General features: G+C 46.7%; 1 protein-coding gene across 13 annotated transcripts in view; it reads right to left on the bottom strand.

Moving 5' to 3' along the window:
• ADGRB1 (adhesion G protein-coupled receptor B1) overlaps nt 1-19363 on the bottom strand; it is a 283118-nt gene that overhangs the window by 131039 nt on the left and 132716 nt on the right. For 11 of the 13 annotated variants that reach the window (XM_039548691.1, XM_039548694.1, XM_039548698.1 and 8 more), the window contains 7 exons: nt 14579-14743; nt 12582-12746; nt 8912-9085; nt 6960-7124; nt 3490-3591; nt 1643-1749; nt 697-891 (listed from right to left, as the gene is read on the bottom strand). In XM_039548691.1, coding sequence (XP_039404625.1) covers nt 697-891; nt 1643-1749; nt 3490-3591; nt 6960-7124; nt 8912-9085; nt 12582-12746; nt 14579-14743 — 1073 coding nt within the window. The remainder of the gene's footprint in view (nt 1-696; nt 892-1642; nt 1750-3489; nt 3592-6959; nt 7125-8911; nt 9086-12581; nt 12747-14578; nt 14744-19363) is intronic. The other 2 variants (XM_039548693.1, XM_039548703.1) reach the window with 1 other exon arrangement.

Below are 19363 nucleotides of genomic sequence, written 5' to 3'. Positions count from 1 at the left end.
ATAAATCCTTTCCTATCTTTTTTCCTATTATTTCTGTTGTTTCCAATATATGGAAACCTCAGGATCCCCTTTAGCCTGTGACCATGCAAGAGAGGCAGAGATGGATGAAGAGGGTTCTGTCCATGGTGGGACCTTGGCAGCACACGATGAGAAGGAAGAAGACAGGAAATTTAAGACTATTGATTTTTTTCTCCAGTTTTACCACTCTCTGCAGATGCTGCAGGATCAGTTTAATGTTTCAAGTCACGGGGTGATCACCCATCCCAAGGGTGTATCCTGTAGCTGCTCTGCAGCTGCTGGAAGTAAAACCCTGGGATGAGAAACCATGAGGATATTCCCCTACATCAACATCTAGGTACCCAATGCCACAGAATCATTTTCCCTCAAGTCATTAGCCTGAAATCCCTACCAAATAATGTTCTCATATCAATTAGACTCTGCAGTGAAGTGCTATCAGGTTGAAATAGTTCAGAGTGACCTTGGCTTTCAAGTTCTTAGTTTATAAACCAAGGAAGAACCACCTTGAAAGGAGAGTTTGTTAATACAGAAAGACACTTGTGGTGGAAAAAACAATAATCTGGTTTTTATCAGCACTGTATCAGCTACAGTCAGTATCAGTAACCAAACCTGGAACCTTGAGCATGGACACACACCTCCGACCCAGCCTTGGGTTCCAGAAAATGCACCTGGGCTCACCTGCACATCCCCAGAAGTCGGGCTGTGATAAGCCCTACGGAAGATCTCTGTTATGTTCCTGAGTACGTCCATGGTGGACAGCAGGTCCCCACTGTAGCTGGTCCCATCCTGGGAGATTTCCACAAGGTTCTGGAGCACGTCTGACAGCCCATCTCCCATCAGCCCACGCTGAGCTTTGGAAAGGTGTTCCCTGGTCTGAGAAACAGAAAAGAAATGTGAGAAACACTTCTAGGGACAGTCAAAGTCACGTTAATGAGCTCAGTGATGGAATTGCTGAGGGAAAGTTTTTGACCTTCCTCACAATTAAGAGTGCAGATTAGATGAGTCTGACAATCTTTGCTGGCCTAAGAGCCCCTGATATTTCTTAAAGTGATAGGAAAGAGTGATAGATTCTAAATTATATATTTGAAGTGGTTCTAAAATGACAAAGAACTGAAATTTTCTGTTTGCCCGTGAAGAAATTGTTCTACTATGAAGTTTCTTCTGTTCATAACCCAACAGAATATTTTTTCCCCAAAACCTTGTTTGCTTACAACCAATTTGGAATTATTTTAGGGCAGACTGTACCTTACCCTGAACAGGAGAGGTCAGTTCCCCTAAAGGCCGCAGGAGACCAGCAGAAATTCCTCACAACAATGAATTTAAGATTAACAAAAAATAAGACGCTTATTTAAAATGATACAGTCACAGTGATACTTAATGATAATGTGATATGAAAGGCCTGGAAGAACCCAGATTCTGCCAAGCTGGATACTAAAATCCTGCAAGGAACCATCCCTTGTCCGTAAAGTGCCTGTGCATCACAAGGTAAGCAGAAAAAACAGTAAGAGAAAATCAAGGCACAGCTGGAAACTCCTTTTTTCCTTCTTTTTTGTAACTATAGCAATGTCACAATCGTTGGGGAGGATCCTGAACCTGCTGAGCTGAGGGAGAGGGGCTGCCTTACCATCATCTGTATGTTCCTGTAATCAATAGAAACACACTTGATGTACGTTGGAGGCTCCCAGTAAGCGATGCCTTCTTCATCCAAGATGCATCTTCGAAGGATCAGCCCTGGAAGATGAACGAAACAAATATGGGAGTGAGGACAGATGAAAAGCCAAGAATTCATGGGGGTCGGTCTTTTGTCATGGGGAGGAAGTCATGGGACAAGAGGACACGGCTTCAGGTTGTGCCAGGGAAGGTCTGGAATGGGTATTAGGGAAAATTTCTTCACTGAAAGGATGGTCAAGCATTGGAACAAGCTGCCCAGAGAAGAGGTGGAATCACCACCCATAGAAGTGTTCAAAACACGTGTAAATGTGGCGCTTGAGGACACAGTTTAGTGGTGGGCCTGAAAGTTCTGGGTTAATGGTTGGACCTGAGGATCTTAAGAGATCTTTTCCAGCCTTCATGATTCTATAGAGATCACCCAGAACTGGTCAATGCATCCATTCAGACCCAGCTACCAGCACAAAGGGCATCAGAGGCACCTGAAGATGCCTGAACAACCCGTGCAAGCCTGGTAGGTGGGATTATCTTTATTTCCTTCTCCTGCATTTTATTATGGCAGGGCAGCAGAAGCAACTGGACAGGAAAACAAAAACAAACGAATTGGACATGGCTAGTCAGGGTGAAGGGAAAATTTCTTCTCCTGCCCTGGATGGCAGCATTTTTCCTGGCTCGGGAAGCCCCACGAGCCTCCCCAGCTGGTTTGGTCTGGTACTTGCAGCTAAAGCAGGGCTTGTGCTGCCCACGCAGCCTGGAAGGGAATAAACACCCGACAGCACCAGTTTTGCAACAGCTGAAACTCTCTGAAATCTGCTTCCAGTCCTCCCCCAGGCTTTCCCTCAGCTCCAATCCACAGAGGGGTTTGCAGTGATAATCACATGCCTTGTGATGCGGAGGAACAGACATATCGGAGAGGAGGAAAGGGAGAGGGATCACCCTGTCCCAGCCACCATGATGCCATTTGGAGTCTCTGAGGATCAGGTTTGCTGGGTTTGAAATCCCACTGCCACTGCCAAATGATTCAGTGACCTTTCCATGGATACAGCCCTCCTAGGACAGCATTGGGGATGACACTGACTGTGCCAGGCAGAGTCAAAGAGATCTGTCTGTATCCAGTCCTCTCCCTCAAACCAAATAAAACCTTTACATTAATTATTGACACTGCTGTCCCTATTTGTGTTCCTGCCTGGCAGTGAGGAACATCCAGCTGAGGACAAATCCCACCACCAGCCTGATGTCCTGGAGCCTTCTCTGCACTGCCTTCCACTCCTTAGGGAACACATGGCCACAACAGGTACCTGGATGCCCAGATCCTTTCACTTCACACCACCACAGTCAGACCATCAACTTGAGCACCCAAAGAAATGTTTGGAGAGGTGCTGAGGTTTCTAAGTGTAAATGGACAACAGAATTCATATTTCCTGCTCTCATACAGCAGCTGCTTTTATGGGCACTGGAGAGAAATACATCACCCAAATCTAGAGGACTCTAACAAAGCCCCGCCTGCTTTGCAAAGTTATGTGTAGATAATGGAGGGAACATATCCCAGTATTCCTTAATTTCAAACGTGTCCCAGGACCAGGCAGTGGGTGGATGGAAACCACCTCAGATTGTCCAGTAACAACTGTTTTTGCTTAACAGTGAAAACAAAAACCCAGACAGAGTTAATTTAGCCCTGGACAAAGGGAGGGAAGTCCATGTGCTTGTCCTGTCCTCCCACAACCAGGTTCTCCTCTCCTAGGATGCAAAGGATGAAGGATCCCCTGAGGGAGGGCCACCTTCCCACCATGCAGTCACCCTTACCAGTGGCATTGCGGGGACACCGGACGGCTGCAGCATCCCCGGCTGGCGTCTCTTTCCAAACCACAGGGCCAAGACTCTCCTCATCACAGATTTCATGGGGCTCTGCCAGGAGAGAAAAACTCCATTGGTAAAACTCCCTCTTCAGCAAGGACACGGGAAAGGGAGTGGAAGGAAGAAATATGGGAGCATGGTCTGGCAGCCAGGAGGCCTGGAGCTGCACTCCCAGCTCTGCAGCTCCTCGGTCCCTCACAAAGTCACTTCACCTCTCCGGAGTTTGCTCTGCCCATCTGAAAACTGGGCATTCATCCATTCCAAGGATTAGCTCACTAAAATCCATGGGAAAGTCCACTCACATCCTTGCCTTGCCTTGTGGCAGCTCTTTCCAAGAAAACTGCTGTTGCTACCCTCTACTGAAGAGTTTTATTTCTTAACTTTTAATAGGCAGATCTTTTGTGGGTGAACTCCATGGCTCCAGAATCCACCTCTTCCATTCTTCAGGGTCACCACCTTCAGTGTTGGATGTATCTAAAATGAGGCCTGGCATGAGTCAGTGGAGTAAGAATGAAGGAAAGAACAAGTAAATGAAGAAACAAAATGGACACATCCCCTGGGTGGTCTTCATTCTGCCTGCTTCTGTCTTGTGCACAAAAGGGAAAAGATCTGAGCCCCAACAAGTTGTAATTGCATCAGCAGCTCATTTCCGAACACTGCTGCAGAGCCCAGGAGCCTGCAGAAATGTGTTTTGAGACATCCCAGAAAAAAAATCATTGGAAGGAGGGTTTTGGATGCTTCTGTCTGTGGGTGGAGCTGAGTTGGTCTGAGAGTTGGTGGGATCTGGGAGAAAAACATTCACCACAGGAGATCTTTGTGCTGAGAAACTCATTATTTACAACATGTAAAGAAGAGGGAGCCATGAGGATGGTGTTAAAGCTATTTGTCACTCCTGAGGGAGGGGAGGAAAAAACTTGATTTAATAGTTTTTGATTACAGTTTTTATTCATTGTGCATGTAAGAATACCCATAAATAGGAAGCTGAATTTGTGCCTGCAGCTGGTCAGGACATGTCCCTCTGCTGCTCTGGGACTACCCAGGGACCAGCCTGGCTGTGAGGAAGGCTCAAACCTTAAATTATGGGCGTGGCAAGTCCTGCTTCTTTGAAGAACTCCTACAAGACCCAACAAGCTGCCTGCACATCACTGCTCCTGCAGGCAGGCTCCAGGACTGTGTGGTTTCAGCCCCAGCTGCAGTTCAAAGATGGATCCCTCCCCCGTAGATGCTGGGAATGGATAAGCTGCACTCTCTGCTTGGAAACCGATGCTCCTTCCCCTGGTTTAAAGTTCCCGTGTGAGTAATCGCGGTTGTGATGGAACCCCCGAGGGCAAGAAGGACTCCAGCAGTGCCCTGCACGTAGGCAGGACTCACCCCTGTGCCAGCAGCTCGTGGCCTCTGTAGATAAGCCAGAGCAGGGGTGGAAAAGAGGCAGATTCATTTCCAGCCTGCTGACATGAAGCTGTGGGGCAGGGCGATTGAATCAGCACTTGGTCACCCACAGAGCCTGTCCCAGAGCAGGGAGGGAATTCCAGACTCCTGTCCCCTGGACCAGTGCTTTGACCACGGTCACAGATTGTCCCATGGTTCACAGGAGGGTTCTGGGGTGTGGAAGCTTCCAGCACCCTCGGTTACACAGCAGCAGAGCACACCATAAAGCAGAGTGGGAGACTGTTCACATCTCTCCTCCCCTTTCTCCCCCACTGGCCTGTCAAAACTTCCTGGTCTCGTCACCCCTGCAGTGTCCCTGGGGACCGCTGAGGGATGCTGTGGATCAGAGATGCTCTTTAAAAATACACTGATTGGACTTGTCTTGCCAGTGAGCACAGGAGCAATTCCCAGGCCAGGAGAGAATCATTTCATCCTTTCCTTTTTTCTTCTTTTTTTCTTTTTGATGTTGCTTCACAACAAAATCCCTTTTACCAGAGTAACCTATTTGCACTGGGAGATTTTAATAACTAACCCAATTAAATTCAATTCTTCTGCTCAAATCAAATCACACCAGCATTTGATACTTTCTGGAGAACAAATTGAGCGGGTTTATTTTTAGCCTCTGATGTTTCCCCACCTTTTCCTTCCCTTTCAAATTAACAACTGCAGCGAGACCCTTCTGGCTGTGAACCCTGGCAGGCCCCAGTGCCTGAGACTTGCCTTTTCCTTGTGAGCACTGCACAGGCATCAACCCCTGCAGAAAGAGAAGAAAAGATCGGGCTTGTTCTGCCAGGGCCCCAGCTGGCACACACTGAAGCTGAACTAAATCTGCCTCACTCTGTAGACACCACCAGACAACCCGGTGCTAAGATTTTCTGTGGCGAGAGAGAGCTTTGTGGCAGAGTTAGAAGAGATTCTCACACGCCGCTGCTAATTGAGAGGCACAGCTTGTAAGGAGAGGTGATGCCTTTTATTAGAGCGTAGCTGGAAAGAGTGGCGAGGCTGTCACACAGCCTCTTTCTCTGCCATCTCTGAGCTGAACGTGCTGGAACTTCCATGCTGAAGCTCTTTGGCTTTCATCTCTTTGTCTTCAGCGCTTTGTGAGGGAGTCTGAGGGGTCAGCTTGGCCTCCACGTGGCAGATCTGCCCCCAGGTACTCCTGCATCAGAACTGCTGCCTCCTGTCCTTTTGGGAGACTCCCCTTTCCAGTAGGAATGCCGGGATGCTGCCATGAGAATCTCTCCTGTCTCTCACTGAGCTGCTCTGACAATTATTTACCCTTTCAGTCAAAGCTCATGGCCTGTTACGATCGATGCGATCTGACTGCCAACATCACAGACTGATTCCCCACCAGCATTTTCACCGGGCCCTTCAACTCAGACTGAGGAAGAAAGCAAAAATGGTGCACAGGCCTTTATTTTTGTGTCTCTGTAGTCTGAGAGGCAGACAGATGCATTCCCACTTGGAAGTGTTTGCTCCTGCTTATTTTTCACATCCAAACCCAGGTTTTCATCTGCCCTACAGCTCACTCACTCTCCATTCAGCTTTTGCACTCTGCAAAAGGAGGGTGAGATTTGGGTAAAGCTCTGACAGATGCAGACACAGCTTTTTTTTTTTTTTGATTTCCAGAGGTAAAGGATGGGAAACCACTGCAGCATCCTCTACTCATGGACTTGAGACTGATACCAGTTTTTGCTACCAAACAGTTTCTCTTTTCCTCCTGTAACTCTATGGCAATGAAAACATGAAAACCACCAAGGCAAGACTGGTGGGATTCATCAAATATTTACTGAAACCAGCACAGTTGCACTGGATTCTGCAACAGTTAAATCAAGATCCTGTATCTTGTGGGTCATGGGTAGGATTTTATTAGATTATAACCTTTTGTGGCATTCACATCTCTGACACAGGACATGGGAACCATTCCCCAAATCCAAAAATCCAAAATCCCCCTCATTCAAAGGAAAGCACGAGGGCTCTGAGGTACATACCAGGACACTTTCTGTCATTGCACTGCTTGTACTCCTCCTTGGGACCCTGGCAAGTCTCTCCACCGAAGAAGGGGCCATAGCACACCCGGTCACGTCTCTGAGTGCCACCTCCACACGTGGCGGTGCAGCTGCCCCACACTCCCCAGGCCTGCCACTTCCCATCCACTGGAAACAAAAGAAAAAAAAGAGGAGAGAAACAGCCTGTTAGGGCCCAAACATCATCTGCAACAGAAGGAGTCAAGGTCCCAAGGCGAGCAGAGGAACAAAGGGTGAGTAGGGCAGGGTTTGGTAGGAAGGGAGGTCTCCTGCCTTGGATCTTTGTTTGATCTTCAACTGACATTAAATCAGAGTGTCCCCATTCCCATCCCATCAGTCCTTTAATAGTCCAAGGGTGTTTTCGTGTTTTTTCTCAGCACCTCCATGCTCTGCAAAAGCAGCCCTATCTCTTTTCTCGGGCTGAGATTTTGGGGTTGTGCTCCTGAACACTCTTCCCATGGGCTGAGATTCAACCTGGCAGCCACATCTGCCAGGCCAATTCCATATCTGGAGTTCGTTTGGGATGTACAATGCATGTGTGAAAATAGCCCTTCCCAGAGAAGGTCTGGCTCAGGGATTTAGAGAGACTAGCAGAGCCCTTGGGCAAAAAAACCATGAAGAAACATCAAATAAACCTCTCTCCAGCTGTTTGCATTGCACTGATGCTCATGTACCTTGGAGAGAGGTTTGGGATGTTGTCTCATTCCATTGTGTCTTCTCCCAACATCTTTCCAGATTCAGTGGAAATGTGACTTCTTTTACATTTACAATGACATTTATCAAAATGCTGCTTCTTTTACGTTAGCAATTGCATTTATCAAAGCACCATAAAAATGTTGATTAGCCCTCACAACAAGCCTGCTGTACCTCTGCTGTACCACAACTACTCGGTGACAGAACTAGGGCAAGGCCTAAGTCTGCTCTTTACTATTTGGGCTTTAATTCTGAGTTACCACATCATCTTGGGTTGAATAATTCCTTTTGGGATGGTGGGAGATCCACATCTTCTCCATGAAGTTGACAAAAATTACCGAAGAAAAGGGGCAGCACCAGATTACGGTGCTTTATTTAGTGACATTTTGTGCAGTGGAAGGTATGACCTGAGTTGCTTTGACAGACAACTCTGAAATCAGTGGGACGTGGTCATCTGAAAAAGAGGTCTGAAGCCCCTTTTTGTCTTAGAAGATCTCCATAAGTTGCAAAGAAGAAATGAGATACCCAAAACATCAAAACCTACTCGAGACCATGTAGGAAAATCCAATACCTGTGTTAAATACTGCAGATAATGGTGCTACCAGAGAGTAAAGGGATTCCCTGAGGAAATAGGTAGACCAGGATGAATTCCAGTAGGAATTATTATTATTATTATTATTATTACTACTACTATTATTATTACTGTTGTTATTACTATTATTTTCTGTCTTTATTATTATTTTAAGTCATAGATGAGTAAAGTAAGTGACAAGTCTTACACAGACATGAAAAAGGATTTGTTGTGCCTGAGGTTTAAAGCTGAGATACAGTGGAGGATTCCCTGTTTGCTTCAGATATAACTGGGAACGTTGAAATGGCAGGAGGAGAGGAACAAAACAAAAAGAGGAGGGAAGCTGAAGCCCTGTGGAGGCAAGGGAAGGGTTTCATTGATATTTTCTTGGGATTTTTTTAAGCTTATGCTGGAAAGCTGAAATCTAAGGTTAGAAAGACACGTTCCCCGTGGGCAATCACTCACCTCTCTGGGGTCTCTTGACCCAGACTGACTTTGCCAGTGCTGGATTTTGGCTGGCATGGTCTGTTGGAATGATCCAAACCTCCTTTTTACTGTGCTGAAAAGGGCGCAAGTCTTCCCCAAAGAAACATTTTACTGGGACTGCAGGGGAAGTTGGCCCAAGAGAAAGAAAAAGTCATTGGTCACCAACCTGGGCACTGGCGCAGGAAGCAGTCCCGGGTCTCCACCCAGTGTCCCTGGCACTCGGCTCCGCCGTAGGAGGGCCCGTTGCACTCCCGCGTCCGCTGCTGGGTCCCGTTGGAGCAGGAAGCGGAGCATGAGCTCCAGCTCGACCACTCGTTCCAGTTGCCGTCCACTGAGTGGCCCAAAGAAAGAAAACGAGCGGAATGTGAAAATCTTTCCCTCTGGAAGGAGCCACGTGGCGAGAGCCTCTGGCCTTTGCCTACCAGGGACTAAGGTGGGAAGGACAAGGAGTCACAGAGCTTGAGAGAGGGGACAGAGCATCAAAAAAAGTTTGGACAGCAGTAGCAACAGGGATTTTTGGGATCCTCTGCAGCCTCCGACAGTCCCACAGGATGCAAGTGCAGTAACATTTCAGTTTTTATGTTCCACACTCTACATAACACCATAAAAGTTGAAATTACTGATATTGCACATTCCAACATGAAAGTCCAAACTAATAACATTGCTAAACACAACATAACATCACACCAGAGGACGTGGCTCATGCTCTCACTGAACACTTTGAAGGGATCAGTACATTACCATGACATTTCCCATTTGGGGCCATCAGCACTTTTTTAAGGAACCCATTTTTCAGCAAAGCAGTGCATGAATCTGCGGAGCGTGTATTTTCTCAAGCGTGCAAATGCTCTGTTTTTCATTAAAGCAGACCCAGAAACTCGAATCACAGTGTTATTCACAGGAATCCACCATTCCTGCTGGCTGGGAAATGTGGGAGAAAAGGTGTGCTCCAACAGAAGACCAGGAGCAGGGTGAGTGTGTGTGGTCAGTGTACTTCTCTCACAGCTGAATTAACTCTGACAGGCTGGAGATGTTTCTACCCAGCAGTGTCTTTGATAATTAAGTAGAGGAAAAAGGGACAAGGGAGGTTATGATAGGAACAGGGTTGGAGAGAAATAGGAATACATCTTTTATCATGGTATGGACTGAGGCAATCCCAAGTGTGGCAGTTACACCCTAATTGGTCCCTGATCAACAGATCCATCACCCAGTCTGCTCTTCCTGGAGCATTTTTCTCATTAACAGTGGTCATCATGCTCTGTTTAGATCGAATTAGGTGCTAGATCTCACTTGGGAAAAACAACCTGAGTCCCTGAAAAGTCTGAATTCTGGCTCAAATCACATTGCAACCTTTTTTTTTTTTTTGCCTTTGTTTGTCTGTCCAAGAAAAATAAATGCCAACTGGTTCCCCATGTAATCTGCAAGGAATTGATCAGTCCTGTGTAATCCCCATTGCAGTTGAGCAGCTTTTTGTTTACAAACCCTGTAAAAAAAAATGTTAAAAACATCGAAATGAGCAACTGTTAACTCAAAGGGGATCACAAGGTGTGCAAAATCAGGAAGGTATAAGGGTACCTCCAAAAGGTGCATGTTTTTAACAATCCAAAAGTTTATGGTTTTATTGTGCATAAATTCATGGCTTTGTGCCAGTGCCTATCAGTCCCAAAGAGGGGAAATGAAAAACGTGGTGTTTGACAGGTGGTTGTTTTCTGGAAATGATCCAAAACTCTGCCAAGTAAATGCTATCAGGTACAAATTAGCGTGGCTTTTCTGACTGAAGGTTATGCTGTTAAGTTTCCATGAACTGATCATAAAATCATGGAATCACAGGGTGGTTTGGGTTGCAAAGGTAAAGATCATTTAATTCTAATTCCCTGTCATGGGCAGGGACGCTTGCACTATCCCAGGTTTCTCCAAGCCCTGTCCAGCCTGGCCTGGAACACTTCTAGGGATGTATTCACAACTTCTCTGGGCATCCTGTGCCAGGGCCCCACCACCTTCACAGGGAAGAATTTCTTCCTAATAATGATGGCATCCATCCTTCATTAACATTCCCATGTGTTGGAAAAGTACAATTGCATTTCCCACATTAAATTTGACATTTACCCAAAAAACTGCATTTACCCAAAAAAAGTTGAATTTTTTCAACACCCTCCCTGCTGCTGGTGACTGGCAACTTATCAGAAGTGCAGTCATTTGGAGGTAGGAAAATGAAACATCCAAATCCATAATTTGGTTGTTTGTTGAGGAATTTAGAACAGGTAATTTCCTTGTATTTATTCACAGGCTGTAATTTCAGAAATGTTTTGAAAAAAGGAGAAACAAAGGTGGCTGTGTTTTCCCTCCAGCCACTTGCACTGATGCAAAGATGTCTCATGGTCGAGATGCTGAGGGTTCCCATCACAGCCACAGCCAAGGACAGTTTGGTGCCACGATTACACCATAGTGGGGTTTATCAAAAATGTTCATTTTCTGGTGGAGCCCGTGAGGAGACAGGCATTGTCTTCCTCCTTTTTCCTCTTCCAAGGACTTGGGGCTCAGCCTGCGGCACCCACAGCTCCTGAGGAACAAAGGCGCTGTTGTCCCTGCAGCAGAGCATTTTTATCAGCTGTAGTGATAAATCCTCGGAGCAGGGTGGTAATGAACACTCGGAGTGTCTGGGGTGTCAAACACCCATTGTTGTGCTTCAATGGTTCCCCCAACGCTGCTCTCATTTGGTGCTGCCAAGCTGCTGATTGCCTTTGTGGCACTAATTGGAGCTGAAGCCTTGCAGTTGGGCTGCTTGTCTTTTTCACCACTGTTTCGGTCGTGCATTTATTTGTATTTAAATTAATTATGGATCAATGTTAACTCAGGGTATGCTTTATTACCCAAGCAATGCCAGCCCTGACTTCTTAAATTTGTCTTTTTATGACAGAATCAATTTGGTGTCTGGGAGGTTCTTATTCCAAGTAGCGTCTTCTGGATAGTGGCCAAATATCCAAGGATAGTTACTTGGAGTGAAAACTCGATGGGAAATGCCAGGAGGCTTCTCACTGTTTTCACAAAGTTCTCATCCCTCCCACAATCCCTCTCCTCCTCCGGGGACATATTAATGTCTCATAATGATTCTCATTAAGCTGGAAAAATGTCAGTTGACTTTATCCAGGGATAGGGAGGGAGTTTTGGGGAGCTCCCTTGTGTACAGATTGTGTTCCCCAGGACACCCAGAGTTAAGTTAAGGGGGCCAATTAACCCAGGGCCTGTCAGAGGAAAGAAGCCTCTGGAGCATAAGTGGATTTCCAGGTGGTAAAAGTAATTCCATCTTGAGGTTCTTTCTGATGTTTCAAAGCAAAATCAAGGAGAGGCATTTGGAAGTACTGAAAAGTATTAAATTTGGCATGGAAGGCTGTCAGGAGTCTCTTAGTCCATCTCACCACCCAGATCAGGATCAGCCACAGAGAAAACTTGCATATATATTGAATTAATGCACAGACAAGTAAAACTATTAATTAATTCCAGCATAATGAACCCAGTCAGGCAAAATAACTTTAAACCATTCAATGGGGAGAGCAGGTGAGAACCTTAAGATGGTCTTGGAAATATCAGTGATAGCCAGGTCCAACCCATGTAAGGTGCCCTCTGCAAGAGATCACACAGGGCAAACCTGAACCTGAGACATCTCTGAGCTGAACAACCCCAGAAAGCACCTCTGGGTTGCTTCTTCACTGAGTCCTTTCCTCAGGATCCTCCTTGCGGTAGTTCTGAATTTCATTGGAGTCATCTATGGGCCTTAAGGGCATCTGAGCTGGGGAGACCTGCTGGAGGGGAGGTTTCAGATCTGTCACTGTCCCTACCTGGGCAGAGAGCGATGTTGCAGAACTTGGTTTGCTTCTCCGGGCCCTCGCAGGGGTTCCCACCAAACTGGGGGGGTTTGCAGGTGCGGGTCCGATCCCTGTAGCCTCTCCCACAAGTGGAAGAGCACAGGCTCCATGGAGACCACTCGTCCCAGGTGCCATGCACTGCAAGGGAAGCAGAAGAAGTGATTTTTCTTTTTCAGAGGAGGTCTGAGGAAGTGAGGGAGCCCACAGGGCACAGCTTCTTCCCACCCGGAACGAGCAGTGTGTGGGAAGTTGGAGAACAACCCAAAATGTGCAAGAGGAACATCAAGTAATTTTTATGCTTTGATATTGACACCAAGTGCCTGCTGCTTTCCAGTCTTTGAAATAAACCACAATGTACTTCTAGTTGACCTTAATTTTTCAGATTTTGAGCCAACATGGCATTTTTTAAGTAAAAAATGGATTTAGCTAGAAAGAAATAAAACCCCACTACCCTTAGGGAAGCATCATCACCATCATTTTATTGCTTCTTGCCCTTTTTTCTCTCCCTCCCAACATTTTCTCATTGAATCCTCAAAGACTACAATATTTTAAGGCTTTCAGGAAAGATGTAGTCTGTCTACTGATTACTCTCATAGGTCAGTGACACCTCAGAGGCAAAGCTAGGGAGACTCCAAAGAGTAAAATGGAATGGGCAATATCCTCCAAGATTGCTCAAGCCATCTCTGGTAGCTCCTGGAATTAGACATCTAATCGATTTTAATCTAACCTAATTAGCCTTCTAATCTATATTAATCTATTAATCTATTAATCTAATCTAATCTGGCCAAGTTATTTATGGAATTGTAGTCACTGTAATCTCCAGAGACCAAATGTTATAAGAATGCACTGATCTCTCTTAAGGGACTTCATCCCTTCCAGTTTTACCAGAGAAGCTAACAACAAATCAGTAATTGTTTAGGAAAAGAAGAAACCCAAAAAAGCCAGGGACTTTTCCAGTCCTTCATCAGTTGCTAACAGTGACTGATGCCCAGTGTCAGGAAAGGGGGTTCAAAACTAATTCTCACCAGGCATCTTGAATGATAAAGAGATAAGCAGAAGAGGAAATACAGGAAAGAACATGGATGGTGATTTCTCCACAGATGGTGATTTCACCATCATAGAATTTTTTCTGAACAATGTTATTGCTCATCAGGAGAAATGAATAATACACCAAGTTTAACAGCATAACTCTTCAAAATAATCATAGAAACAAGGAATAGTTTAGGTTGGAAGGGACCTCAAATATCATTTAGTTCCTGCCACGGGCAGGCACACCTTCCACTATCCCAGGTTGCTCCAAACCCTGTCCAACCTGGCCTTGGACACTTCCAGGGATGGGGCAGCCACAGCTTCTCTGGGCAGCCTGTGCCAGGGCCTCCCCACCCTCACAGAGAAAGATTTTTTCCTAATATCCACTCTAAACCTACTTTCATTCAGTTTGAAGCCATTCTCCTTTATCTTGTCATTCCACGCTCTTGTAAAAAATCCCTCTCCATCTTTCTTGTAGGCTCCAGGCTCCCCAGAATGTCCTTTTTCATCAAAATTATTCCCAACCTGGAAACACCCCAAAGGGCACCTGCCTGCAGGCGTACTGATTTCATGGACTTTAGATGGTATGGAATTGTCCACACCATGCAAAGCAGGTGCCCATCTCGTGGTGCTTGGTCTAGCAAGAGTTTCTGTATGAGGCCTTAAGGCATAAAGAGAAGGAACAAGGAACAAAAACCATCTCATTGCAAGAATTACAGAATCCCAGAATGGTTTGGAATGGAAGGGAATGGAAAGGTCATCTAATTCCAACTGCTTTCCACTAGACCAGGTTGCTCCAAGCCCCATCCAAGATGGTCTTGGACGCTTCCAGGGATGGGCAGCCACAAATTCTCTGGGCAGCCCATGACAGGCCCTTCCAGAAATATCCCAGTGGAGATACCACAGGCGGCCAATGTCCCGCCCCTGCTGCCCACCAATACCTGGGCACACGGCAGAGTTGTTGCACTGCCTCTGCTCCCGGAGAGGGCCGCTGCACTGGGTGCTGTAGGAAGACGAAACGCAGAACCTGGTCCTGGTCTGCCAGCCCTCCCCGCAGGTGGTTGAGCACACACTCCATGGGGACCACTCCTCTGCTGCAGGGTCACCTGTGGGGGTTGGAGCAGAAGGTGAGGATGTGGCATCCTTGGATCTCCAGGGATCTTCAGGGATGAAATTTCCAAGTTACGCTTGGCCAGCTGTGAGATCTGTGAGGCTGCAATGTGTCCTATAGGTGGGGTGACAAGATGGGTGGGAGGGTGTGAGGGCATTGGGGAGAAAATGTGAGAGCTGAGAATGGGCTAAAGAGTTTTTTTTGGGTGCTCTGTAGAGCTGTAATATACACACGCATACGAAAAAAATATCGGAAGGATGCTGTGGAAGCATCAGGGCACTGGGAAGAGCAAACTCCACCACTGAAGGTGGTGTAGCCACTCCAGAACCTTATGAGATGGGATACGGCACCTCCTCACAGAGACTGTACTAACAAGGTTTAGACAGATAAATGCATCCATAAATTGTTCAGTTTTAAGGATTCAACCCCTTCTTTTGCCTTCTCACACCACCTGCCAAGGCAGATTGGCAGAGGAGGAGCTGACAAAGTAGAAGGTGATGGTGCCTAAGAAGGGTCAGCTGATGAAATCCCACAAAGTTTTCTCAGTATCTCCTTTACCTGTGGAGATCTGCTGTGAGCATGTGACACAGAACAAGGCTGACTCTTCCAGAGCATCATCACACAATCTATCAACTGCTTATGTGATGGGGCAGCATTGGAAAAGCAGCTAAAAATATCCCATTGATGGGAGTGAAAAGCACTGAGATGTATTCCCTTTGTCACTAATATCCCAGCTGGGGCTGTTCCAGCAGCCACAACCTCCAAATAAGTCACCCTAAGTGGGAAATGAGCAAGGAAAGGATGATTTTCCATTAGTTTTCATAGGCAATATTCTACCCCTTGAAAAAATGCTTTTCTTCCCCACATGAAAATAAAAATCTGGCTATGTTCCACTTAATTAAGGCATGCATTGTTTGGGTTTCCAGATTTTTCATGGGTTGCTAACAATTACACATAATAAACCTGGAATGTTACACTTGGTATGTATAGAACAGAGGCATATGGCAAAAAATAAGCGCCAGCATAACAGAGGGGCAACTCCTTCTTGTGACAAATTCTTTAAAACCTCAGACTGCCCCGTGTCTCATCCCAAACAGATGCACTTGTCAGACTGTGGGTGGTAAGAAGTATCATGGCACTGGGTGGAATAGGTAAATACGATGCCAAGGGTCATCCAGCCTGGCAGCCAGCACTTGGATGTGCTATCCCACACCACCACCCCATTCCCAAAAAAAGCTGGGCAGAGGATGCCATATGAAATTGCCCAGCTGCAACATGGAGCAGGAAAGAGACTCTGCAGCTGGAGATCTCAGCGAGGGTTATAAACCAGCTGCATGAAAATATCAGAGCAGGCACTGTGGTGGGGACCACCAAATTTCCCAATATTGCCTAAAACTGTGCATGTCTGGCTTTTTCCTGGAGGTGGTATATTTATTTATTTATTTTTATATATTTACTAGTGTTTTCCACATGCAATGAAATTTCATGCAGGATTTCAAGCGTCTGTGGCTCCCATCAATCTGCTCTTCAGGACTTTTGGTAGTTATCTGTGTTGTTTGGTTTGTGTCATGCTTTTCAGCACATCTGCCTTGAATGTCTCCTGTCATTCCAGCAGCTGGGAATTAAAAATACAGCTCCGATTGGAGTTTGTTGAATTAATATGTGTTGAGGGGGAAAAGCGTAGAGGCATACCTGCCCTTGCTGTAAAATGCACAGACTTTCACGCCTTCATTTATTGTCTGGACACAGGAAGAGGTGGTGAGGATCAATCTTTCCCTACCTCATCTGTGCCATTGCAGTAATTGTCATGAGATGTAACTGCTGTTGTTCATTAAGCCAAAGTTGCTCAAAACCATTTTGCTTCATTAACCTCCCCAGCTGGTCCCAGTTAGATGGAAGTTATGGACTGCTGGTCTTTCCCTGGGACGTGTAGGAGACATTTGTGTGTTTTGAGGCTTTGGGGCTTCAGGAAAACATCAGTCCCATATCCTGTTTCACAAGAATTAGATCTCCTGGTAGAGAGAAATCTGCATTTCCATGGCAATTTTCCTGCCTTTCCAGTAAGAAACTCAGCCAGCTCTGTCAGACCCAGAGCCCTGCCATGCTCCAAGCTCACCACCAGCAAATTACTTTTATGGTACCATCACTTCAGCATTTGCCATTCACAGAGCCCCAGACTCCAGAAGATCCCTCTTTGGCCCACAGATCCCAACCATTCCTGCTCCCTTGCCTGTTGGATGCTCCATGAACTAGCAATGCCTTTGCATTTCTCCATCCACCTTGAGCAACCTCCCCAGTTCTGCAGTGCCAGTCAGCTGGGGGATTATTGGTAGTTAAACACTTCCAGTTTGGGTCCCAAAATCTTTCTGGGAGGCCAGAGGTGGGACAGGGGAGAGGTGGGACAGAGGCACAGGGGCCTCCTCCATCAGCAGCTCACAGCTTGGAGAGCTCACCATGCCACCTCAGACCTGGCTGGGGTTTTTCAATCTCCATATTCAGACGAGTTACTGTGTCACTGGATGAATGAATGGCATCTTTGAACCAAATTCCACCTCTTCTATCTCTCTCCTCTTTAGTATTTCTGGCTTTTGCTCTTTCACAGCAGAAATATCTGTGCTTAGAGGTAAATCTCCTCAATTATTGTCCCTCACATTGCACGAATCCCTGGATTTTAAACCCATAATACAGTTTATTTTCTAAGTGCTGGTGACTCCCTTGGGCTTGGTGTCATTCTGAACCAAGCCATTTATCTCAGTCCACTGGGACATTACATCCAGCCTCGTCTCAAACCTTGCACAAATTTAACTAATTTTCAAACCGAGCGAGACCCAGTTCTGAGGCTCTCTCAGGCAGGAGACAAATTCACTCTCTACTCAAGAGAAGCACAACAGTGCCCATCATCAAAACTATGAGTGAGAAGAATTTCTGCACTCCTGTGGGTCAAATGGCAGCAAAAGCAAATTACTGTGTGAAGTATATTGCAATTATTCATCCCAGAAGTGGATTCTAACTCTGTTTCTGGATATAATGGCAAGAAGTCTACGATGCTTATTGGATTTGAAAGCTGCCTAGTCCAGCTCAGTGCTGTTTTATAATTAGACCTGCTAGAGATTATAGCATCATGGAATTGTTTGGGCTGGAAGGAACCTTAAAGATCATCCAGTTCCAACCCCTGCCATGGGCAGGGACACCTTCCACCATCCCAGGTTGCTCCAAATCCCCTCAAACCTGGCCTTGGACACTTCCAGGGATGGGGCAGCCACAGCTTCTCTGGACAACCTGTGCCAGGGCCTCAGCACCCTCATAATGAAGATTTTCATTCTAATATTGAATTTAAATCTACCTTCCTTCAGCTTAAATCCATTCCTCCTTGTCCTGTCATTCCATGCCCTTGTCCAAAGTCCCTCTCCAGCTCTCTTGGAGAACATTTTGGCACTGGAAGGGACTCCAAGACCTCCCCAGAGCCTTCCCTTCTCCAGGCTGAAGAGTCCGAAGTCTTTCAGCCTGTGTTCATAGCAGAGGGGCTCCAGCCAAATTTGTCCTCACTCCCAGAGGAGAAGGGGCAAGCCCTACCTTGCATCATCACTGGTGCCTGCAGGCATCTGTCTCTGCAAGGTTGACTTTTGATCAGACCTGTGATGCCCCAGACTAGCTTGGGGATTAACAGGAGTGTCCCACAGGATTTTGCAGGGCTTGGTACCCCACTCAAAGTGGGCAGATGGCCCTTGCTGCTCCCAAAGACACAGCTGCAGCAGCTGGAGAGGGTCCAGCAGGTGCTGCAGAATGGGACACACTGGGTGCTAATCCATGAGGATGTAGCACTGCAACCCAGGTTCATTCCAGCTCCTGGCTGCAGTGTCCCCATTAGTGCCTGCAGCTGCTTTCATGACTCTTCTTCCCTCGGCACTAATGTAGAAGCCCATCCCTGCCATCCCTCTGCCAGGAGCCCTTTCTGTTTTGGGGTCTGACATCTCCCCATGTACAAGATGCCTCTCTGTTCACATCCTGCTGCTGGCAGAGTCCTCCTGGAAGCAGCCTGTGGGCTGAGCCATTCCAGGGGCCTGCTGGGTTGGATCTGGCTCTTGTGCTGTTGCTGGGAGAGACATGTGGGCAGCCAGCAGCACCCTGGCTGAGAGCACAGCCCTGCTAGAGCCTGGGGACCAACAGGACCTGGACACCAGGGATGTGAAGGGCTGGCAGGAGAAAATGTTGCTCTTTGGCTGGGCAGGGCTATCTCCTCATCCACAGTCCTTAAGGCTGGCATCAGCAGATTTTTGTATTTCATCTTTTTCCAGGTCTTGAGCAGATGTGAAATGTCTTACTCCCTACAATCTGTGCCCACAGGGAAGATTTGGGCTTTGCATTGGCATCCTCAGCTAAAAATTCCCTCTAATCCCTTGCTGGACTGTACCCTCTGCCTGTATCTCCTCCATCCTCATTTCCTTGATCAACTTGTAGTTGGTGCTCCTGGGACAGCGAGAGGGATGTGGGAAGCTTGCAGCAGGACAATGCACATCTCCCAGCCCATGCTGCCCTCAGGAATGCCACAGCCCAAGCCAGCCATGCGACAGCAGTGGCCACGATGGCAGGGAGGTCACAGAGATGTCACTGAGCC

This window comes from Corvus cornix, chromosome 2 (assembly GCF_000738735.6).
Source record: "Corvus cornix cornix isolate S_Up_H32 chromosome 2, ASM73873v5, whole genome shotgun sequence".
In the NCBI taxonomy this organism is placed as follows: Eukaryota; Metazoa; Chordata; class Aves; order Passeriformes; family Corvidae; genus Corvus; species Corvus cornix.
The sequence above is the reverse complement of the archived record's forward strand: the minus strand, read 5'-3'. Positions and strand labels throughout refer to the sequence as shown.